Raw genomic sequence first — 8,532 nt, forward strand, 5'->3', positions numbered from 1 at the left:
TTGATATACATACCTGCACTCATACCCGCTCACTTTTATGGGTAATTACTCATACCAATGCTCGTATCCAAATGCGGGTTTTACTCTATCCATTGCGGGTATCTTTTTCGGGTGCCTACTGTGGACGGGTCAAATTTTCATCCTTATTGACTAATCATATTTAAGAGACACGTAGTAAAGAGAATATACAATATTTTTTAATAATTATTGCCTATAATTTGTTTTGCAACTATAATAAAGAAAATACACAATTTGTTTGGTTGTCTTGCCAAACCCGAATATATATAGAGTTTGAACCTTAAAATATTAGCCCGATTCTTTTTTATGACTTTTAGCCCGATCATAAAATTCAGTTTAAAATACGGGCTAGCCCATATGGGACACATGTAGCCCATCATTTGTATAAAGCAAAATAAAAAAAAAATTAAAGTTTCTGAATTTAAGATAATGCATTATCTTATATCTTTTTTTTTCCCATAATTTCTATTTTTTTTTTCAGGAAGTTGATCTGAGAAGTAAAATTTTCGTTGCAAATAAATTGTCTAAAGTTGTAGAAAATGTTACTGGAACACAGTAATTCTACACATATACATATACTTGTCCCACATGTATTTGAGGACGTTTATGCATACATAGGGTAGTTTCGTCAATTCAATTTTTTACATAGGGGCAGTTTCGTCACAATGGTTGCACTTTCTCTCTGCGTTGCGAGTTTTTCTTCGATAATTTTTCTTCCGACCACGTGATTCTTTTGTACCACGATATTCCATGAACACAATAGTAAAAAAGATATCAGGTTCAAATTCAACCACTTCGACCAAGTAAATTCAAAGAAACAATTTGATAGAATCAGAAATTGATGCAAAAAAATCGTTTTACCTCCAGTGTAAGATGCAATAGTTTCTATGATGCATCCTAACCCTCAAGCTATGGCATGAACATTGTCAAAAATTTCATGAAATTGTTAATCAAGAAAAAATAGGTTGATAAACTAATTGAGAGAAAGATTGATTATTTCGAATTGATACAATCAGAAAAGTTAATTACAATAAGTGTAAGGTACACTTTATACAATGATCCTAACTAAGTTTACTAATCTTCACAAACTTTCAAAATGGAAATTCAAACACGGCAAATTAAGGAATCACGCACAATTGATAGATTTTGTTCCTTTGCCTGTTGAATCTCCTGATATTTTAAAATTGTCCAGTCATATAAATAGTCAGCCTCATATCCTGCCAAACAAGATTCTATTTTTATTTATATTCCAAATAGACTTCTAGAATACTTTTAATCCTCAGTTCACAATATAAACTTTTTTAAGCGAACAATCAATATAACTCTAGCTAAACAGGGGATAGACCTTAACTTTTTTTTTGTTTTTATGAAAAATCAAAATAAAATTTTATTAAAAATAGATAGCATGCCAAACATTAATTCAATACACACACCGAAGCATAAAATGAATTAAAAGAAACCAAGTCATCCCCTGTTTTCTAAGGCTAAATGAAAAATAGAAGAAAGCCACAGATTAGGGAGCAACAACACCTGCTAACATCACAACAAAAGTAAAAAAAATCAAAAAACCAAAGCCAATCCGAGTAAATGTAATATAAAATATAATATTTGATAAAAATTGATATCAGTGTGACAAATAATAAGCTTGAAACAAGAAAACAGAAGAAGAGGATTATGAACTTCAAATAAATATATAAAATTACCTCTAATTGTAGGAATTAGACACTTCAGTCTCTGAAATTAATGTGAAACCCTACTGCTCTGCAGTGACTGATCCTGATCTTGATGAAGTGGGAACACCGTATCAAATACAATTCTTGCAAAAACGTGTCTTATTTCTTGTATATTACCATTAGCTAAGGACTCATAATCAATTTTCATGTCTTGCTTTGACAAAGATTTCTTATCATAACTCCTTTTCACACATTCAAAAATGCTGAAGGCTTTTACGTACAATGCTAATGGGATGAACACCTGTGAAATTGACGTAAAGATTAAGAACACAAATTAAGAAAATTCACACCAACTTGTCTTTGCTTGCTTACTTCTAAAGCAAACCAGAATGAAGAGAGTAGAGAAATACTTTTTATTATGTTATCCAGAATGCGATTATCAAGGTTATTAACTTGGCAAAGAATGTGATGTGAGCGAGAGTGCTCTTTCACTATGAATCACACCAATGGTGATTTTGACACTATCTATATACCATGTTTTGCACATCAACGTGAGTGCTATTGGTGAGGAAAGTGGAAGTTTCGATTTAATTGAGATAAATAATAATTAAGGTATTTAACATCCTCGTGCGTTCCATGCACTGGATAAAATCCTAAAGAATATGCATAAGAAAAAAGGAAAAAGATACTCACTAGGTCTGAATGAGGAGCTTGTGGATAGTCAGCCATAGCCTGAGATACAAAATGTTCATCAGTCATTTGCAACAATGCCCCTCTAACAGACTCTGCTAGATCCCTAACCCCAGCTTCCAAAGGCTCCACATTGCCTGAAAGGTCTAATAATTCAGGAAATTTCATATCATGTGGCTTATTGATCATCCTTGCTATCTTAACTGCTTCCAACACGTTTCCACCATTATAAACTGCAAGGCTAAATGCAGCAACCACCAAGGGGTCCCTCGGCCGATCACTCAATGCTTTATGTAATGCTAGGATCCCACACCTGAAAACATAGATTTAGCTTTGGTTACAAACTTTCCTTTGTTGACTTGACCCACTTTTAATCAGCTTATTGATATTAGTGTGTTCTTCAATCATACTAAAATAATCGAATGATTTAGACACACAAAAGCTCCAAAAGTATCTTTGAAATATTTTTTATAGAACCAAATTTTGTTAAAAAGAAAATCTAAAAATATGTAACGAACTAATTGCAAAAGGATTATTATATAATTTCAATTGCTTCCTCTTCATAGAACAAAAGGATCATAAGTGTGTTAGCATTTCAACTTATTTGTTTAAGATATTGAAAATAATTTAAATCTAAACAAAAAAAAAACCTGAAATTTGATTTTAATGAAAAACTATTTAAAGCAACTTCTGAAAAGTAATCTGATTAAATTAAATGAGGTAGACGAGAGCGAATATTAAAAGGTGATTTTCCTGATTGTATTAACCGACTCAATTTAGGTTCTGTTGCACATAAATCTCTCAAAAGAATAAGCGCCAGATTACCTTTTTATGTAAAAGTAATTTTTTTAATCCAAAATAAACGGGTGTCAATTCATGTCTTCAAACATATGCAATCCTATAACATGATGCCATGATCAAAGAAAGCTTATGTACAATTCTAGTGAAAATTATGAAATTTCTCATTCTCGTGGATGTTTTCTTCAGAGCATTACACACTATGTTAATCATATAATACAAAGGAAACATGGAACATAAAGGCAATTTTGTTGCACAGATCTTACCATAAGCTACTATGACATGGACGGTTTGGAGCCAAAAGCTTATCTAAATTGGAGAAGAGAGACTGCAATAAAATTCCAAAAGATCCAATCAGAAAAAAGGTGTCAATGTTGCTAATATGAGGCACATTTTGAAATGATAATCAAGAAACAAAAATTAGGGGCATGTTTAATTTGTGGAAACATTTTCTGTTCTCATTTTCTAAAATATGTGTTCATTTTGACTTACTAATAAGAGGATGTGAGAGTCAGCCTTATAAAATGAACAATTGTGATAGAAAGAAGAAAACAATATTTGGCAGTTTCATCGTTTCCTCAAAATGCACACAATTGTTCACTTCAAGAGTCTAGTATATCCTTTTAGCAAGTAAAATTAACACTAATTTTAGGAAATGAAAATAGAAAACATTTTCACAAAGTAAACGGAGCCTAATTTTGCCAAGATAAGTCTGATAAACCACATAAAACTGGAAGGTGATCCCCACCTTACCCCCACCCCATCTCACTACTTGGACACTGGAAGTCTTCTGCCACGTGTACTTAATGAAGGTATTGCTAATGTGTGTGTTTGTGTGCACTGGCATAAGCATGCATGCATGTATGTAAGTTACGCACATATGTATATTGCATGTCTTCAAGTAGCGGAACAAAATGAACTTGTCATATTGCATATTCTATGTGAAAATCATATGCAGGGATCATATGCAATATGACAAGCATGTTTTTGAAAACTCTATGAAGAAGCATAATAAAAAAAAAAAAGTTACCACTTACCAAAAGCATATTGGTCCTTTTGTCCCTCCTTCGAAATCCATGGTGAGTAAAATAAGCAGCCTGTAGTGTTCAATCTAAATAAATATTCATTTCATGATAGAGTAAAAAACTCAATGCATAATTAACATCTACCTGGAAGGGAAGAAGTATATCTAGCAGTCCAAATTTCCATAATAGCCTCAAAGAAGCTTCACCGGAACCATAAGCTAGCATATAATCTATTTCCATCAAGAGCCTACCCTAAAATATTGAAGAAAATCAATTTGTTCAGAACATTGGTGTGTGTCTATATATATATATATATATATAAAAAAGACAAAGAAGAACACTTGAAATACCTTATTAAGTCTTGCTACAGAAGAAGACAAAAGTTTAACAAAATGAGCTGTTTCCTTAGAAATACTAAATCCTAAGCGGGCAGTAACTCTAATTGCACGTAGAATTCGAGCTGCAGAAAGGAAAACTGGAGTCAAACATGAACGAAATAGGAAACCAGGATGAAGTAGTTGACCGATTGAAACTTACCACAATCTTCCCGAAAAGACATATCTGCAGGAATTATAGTCCGTACCTATTCATACAGAAAATTCAGTAAAAAAGGCTCAAAATTCTGCTTAGCAAAAGAAATATAAGAAAACATAGTTATTCAGAAATACATGCACACTTTAGCTTTTCTAATATCTTCTATTCCCCCCATGTAATCATATACAACTCTTGCATACGGGTCAAGCATCAACCTGCAAGAGCATGAAATTAGTTAACAGCATAAAGTGTTGTACAAAATTAAATGTGAATTTTAAATAAATCAGAGATGTCCGCTTAGGATTTAGTATTTCTAAATTGCATGAACTGGTACACAACCCATTAATTGTGAAGTCCCGGTTTAAACAATTCATCCACCGAAGATGGTCCTTCTCATCACAATCATTAGGGGCATTTGCCAATAACCAATTAGCATAAGCTGTGTAGAATCCAACAACAAAAAGCAATATAACACCCCAAGTCCAACCCAATGGAACCATTATAAGGTTAGAGAAACTGAATATCCAACCACAGTTGAAGCCTGTTACAAGCATCAACCCCACTTGTTGCCATGAATCTGCAAATTAAACAACATAACATGAATCATGTGAAAAAGTGAAAGACAGTACTTCCTCCGGAAACTGTAAAAATTAGAAATAAAATAAATATGAAGAACAAATCAGGTCATAACAAACCGATGAAACAAATCTGGCAAGAACCTGTAGAATGAAACAGGGGAAAAACAATCAATATTCAATTGGGATTTAGGGGCTTTTGCCAATAACCAATTAGCATAAGCTGTGTAGAATCCAACAACAAAAAGCAATATAACACCCCAAGTCCAACCCAATGGAACCATTATAAGGTTAGAGAAACTGAATATCCAACCACAGTTGAAGCCTGTTACAAGCATCAACCCCACTTGTTGCCATGAATCTGCAAATTAAACAACATAACATGAATCATGTGAAAAAGTGAAAGACAGTACTTCCTCCGGAAACTGTAAAAATTAGAAATAAAATAAATATGAAGAACAAATCAGGTCATAACAAACCGATGAAACAAATCTGGCAAGAACCTGTAGAATGAAACAGGGGAAAAACAATCAATATTCAATTGGGATTTAGGGGCTTTTGCCAATAACCAATTAGCATAAGCTGTGTAGAATCCAACAACAAAAAGCAATATAACACCCCAAGTCCAACCCAATGGAACCATTATAAGGTTAGAGAAACTGAATATCCAACCACAGTTGAAGCCTGTTACAAGCATCAACCCCACTTGTTGCCATGAATCTGCAAATTAAACAACATAACATGAATCATGTGAAAAAGTGAAAGACAGTACTTCCTCCGGAAACTGTAAAAATTAGAAATAAAATAAATATGAAGAACAAATCAGGTCATAACAAACCGATGAAACAAATCTGGCAAGAACCTGTAGAATGAAACAGGGGAAAAACAATCAATATTCAATTGGGATTTAGATTAATGAAGAAATCAAACCTACCAGCCATTTGAGAGAATACAAAAACGAAAAAGAACAACCACCACAAAAGAGAGAGCGAGACGGAATGAAGGAGAAAGAAATAACCGATACATATGGGCAAAACAAATTGGAAACGAGACAAATCAAGCACAAAAGCAAACCTTCTGCCAAATCCCTTTCAGCCTGCATCCGTCACAAAATGGAAAGTATTCCGACAAATACCTTTCCGCTGAATCCAGACGAACTTAAAACAAGCAAGTGGGCGAAAAGCTTACCCAAACCCATCCATGTAGCAAATTGAACGCGAAAGAAGACAAAGGAAATTGAAAAGGAAATCGAAAAGGCATTAAATGTATCAAAACAAAACAGGAAAAGGAATGAGAAACGCAACAGAACAAAGAAGAAAAAGGGAATCGACAGAACAAAGAAGGAAAAGGGAATCGCAACAGAACAAAGAAGAAAAAGGGAATCGACAGAACAAAGAAGAAAAAGGGAATCGACATGGAAGGCGATTTGGAATGGTGAACAGGAGCAGAAAACCCAAATTTTGCGATCTACAGTGTCACTTTGGGCGTCTCGGACTGTAAGTATTATTGATGATAGAGTAGAGGGCCTAAGTCTATAAGTACAAATAAATAAACAAAATTTAAGACATATTGTGACACATCTCATATAAACAAAATTTTAAACATATTATGTGAAAATACAAATATAAATATAACATATAAGTATTGAATATACACATTTAAACTTTATTTTGATAAAGTGCTCAGAGATGGAGTCTCAACGGGGTGACGAATAAGATCTCATCCTAAAACCTCTCTAGAAGGTCAATAAGCTAGCTTATAATTTTTAGTTTATAAGCTAAAAGCTTTGTTTGGTAACCATTTTTAAAAAAGAGTTTATAGCTTATTTTACTAGCTTATAGTATATTTTTCAAACGTTATTTCAAGTAGCTTATGAGCTTATAACTTATCATTTTTTTTTTATGATTTTATCCCTATCATCTTACTTGAAAAAAATTAGATATTAATTAAACATATATTTTTCATGTCATTTCTTACTTATAAACTAGTTCAACCACTAATTTTTACCAAACACTACAAATTCAATTAGATAGCTTATTCACGGTAAGCTAAATAATAGCTTATAAGCTCCTCCGATATAAGCAAGCTTATCAGATATTCACCATGTTTTACCAAATAGAATCTAACTATATATATTCTAAAATCTCTTTGGAATATAGAATCGAAAGCAAATTCAGAAAATGTTTTCCGAAGTAAATTAGTACAGACTATGGAATTTGAAACTAAGAATGTACTAAACAATCGGTTAAAAAAACACATTATCTTATGTTTCACATGAAATGAGAGTAAAAAACTTTGTCAATGCTCCAATGTTGATTGTAAAACCCAACCCCCAACCCCCCCCCCCCCCCCCCCCCCCCCCCCCAAAAAAAAAAAAAAGCACAAGGATACATTCGAAAAATGTTTTCCAAAAACATAACGAGTGAAATCTAGATTAAGATTTTTTTTGCGCTTCGGAAAATAGATTCCAAAGTATACTTAATGGGCCAAAAAGAAAATTTGGGGGCTCTGGAAAAACATGGGGTTGAGGTTAAAAAGAAAAATGACACGATCCATGCACTAACCATAATTGGGCCAAGCCCAATTTCTCTTATTAATATTCGACCTCTCGCCCTCATTTCCTTCATTCTGAAACCCTAAAATCCTACTCTTCCTTCTCCGCCTCCTCATGCGCCGCTGACAACTTTCCTCCCACAACACCCGTCGAGCTACGCCTCGTTTGAACGCCGTTTTCTTCATCTACTCAAGTGTCTATCATTCTATTCGGATAGAATCACTAAAGTAGTATATCGAAAAATGAGCATTCCATTTTGGAGTTTTCCGAACAACATCAGCCTTGTATTATCAATCAAACACCATATCTTTCATACTCTCATTCTCCTCTACAAAATACATGAAAGGATCACACCAAACTATGCAAAAATGGTAACTGAAATTATTGTCCCTTTTATTTCTTTAGATGATTTTGCATGTCTATTTCTCTTTATTTTTTACTTTGGGTTTATTCCCTCTTCTCATCTTTATTCTTCATTAAATGCAAAAATGATGGAAGGTGTGCTGGTCATGAATGACTTTTTGCCATAAAAAGTTCAACTTTCATTCTCTCCTACATATCTCACCAAAAGTGGAGAAAACAAAAAGGTATGACACCTACCAATTATTTTTTCTCCTCTCAATTTCTCTCTTTGACATACAAAAGAAGTTTTCAACTTCTCTTCT

General features: G+C 33.4%; 1 protein-coding gene across 18 annotated transcripts; it reads right to left on the minus strand.

Moving 5' to 3' along the window:
• Positions 1 to 491: 491 nt before the first annotated feature.
• On the minus strand, positions 492 to 6,867 carry LOC123914475. 18 transcript variants are annotated; one of them, XR_006811832.1, is made up of 13 exons: positions 6,388 to 6,828; positions 5,793 to 6,175; positions 5,078 to 5,674; positions 4,881 to 4,953; positions 4,742 to 4,787; positions 4,555 to 4,664; positions 4,349 to 4,456; positions 4,217 to 4,276; positions 3,446 to 3,507; positions 2,385 to 2,694; positions 1,722 to 1,992; positions 880 to 927; positions 492 to 748 (listed from the first exon to the last, which is right to left on the minus strand). XR_006811832.1 is itself a non-coding variant. In XM_045965660.1 (13 exons), exons 4-12 carry the CDS (start codon positions 5,290 to 5,292, stop codon positions 1,759 to 1,761), a joined length of 1,218 nt encoding a protein of 405 aa, XP_045821616.1. In that variant the 5' UTR covers positions 5,293 to 5,315; positions 5,434 to 5,674; positions 5,793 to 6,175; positions 6,388 to 6,828; the 3' UTR covers positions 984 to 1,551; positions 1,722 to 1,758. The 18 variants fall into 18 exon arrangements, 15 of the variants coding, with proteins under 15 accessions (XP_045821616.1, XP_045821617.1, XP_045821609.1 ...); XR_006811831.1 differs by having other exon boundaries at positions 5,078 to 5,315; positions 5,434 to 6,175; XM_045965660.1 differs by lacking the exons at positions 492 to 748; positions 880 to 927 and adding an exon at positions 984 to 1,551 and having other exon boundaries at positions 5,078 to 5,315; positions 5,434 to 5,674.
• Positions 6,868 to 8,532: the final 1,665 nt, after the last annotated feature.

Source organism: Trifolium pratense, linkage group LG3 (assembly GCF_020283565.1).
Source record: "Trifolium pratense cultivar HEN17-A07 linkage group LG3, ARS_RC_1.1, whole genome shotgun sequence".
In the NCBI taxonomy this organism is placed as follows: Eukaryota; Viridiplantae; Streptophyta; class Magnoliopsida; order Fabales; family Fabaceae; genus Trifolium; species Trifolium pratense.

Excerpts from the sequence above, each read along its gene's own strand:
- LOC123914475 (XM_045965661.1), bottom strand. The coding sequence starts at position 5,292 with ATGCTTGTAACAGGCTTCAACTGTGGTTGGATATTCAGTTTCTCTAAC. Across the intron at positions 4,457-4,554 it reads CTGTAGCAAGACTTAATAAG|GGTAGGCTCTTGATGGAAAT; the intron begins GTATTTCAAGTG and ends TCAATATTTTAG. Across the intron at positions 2,695-3,445 it reads CCATGTCATAGTAGCTTATG|GTGTGGGATCCTAGCATTAC; the intron begins GTAAGATCTGTG and ends CTATGTTTTCAG.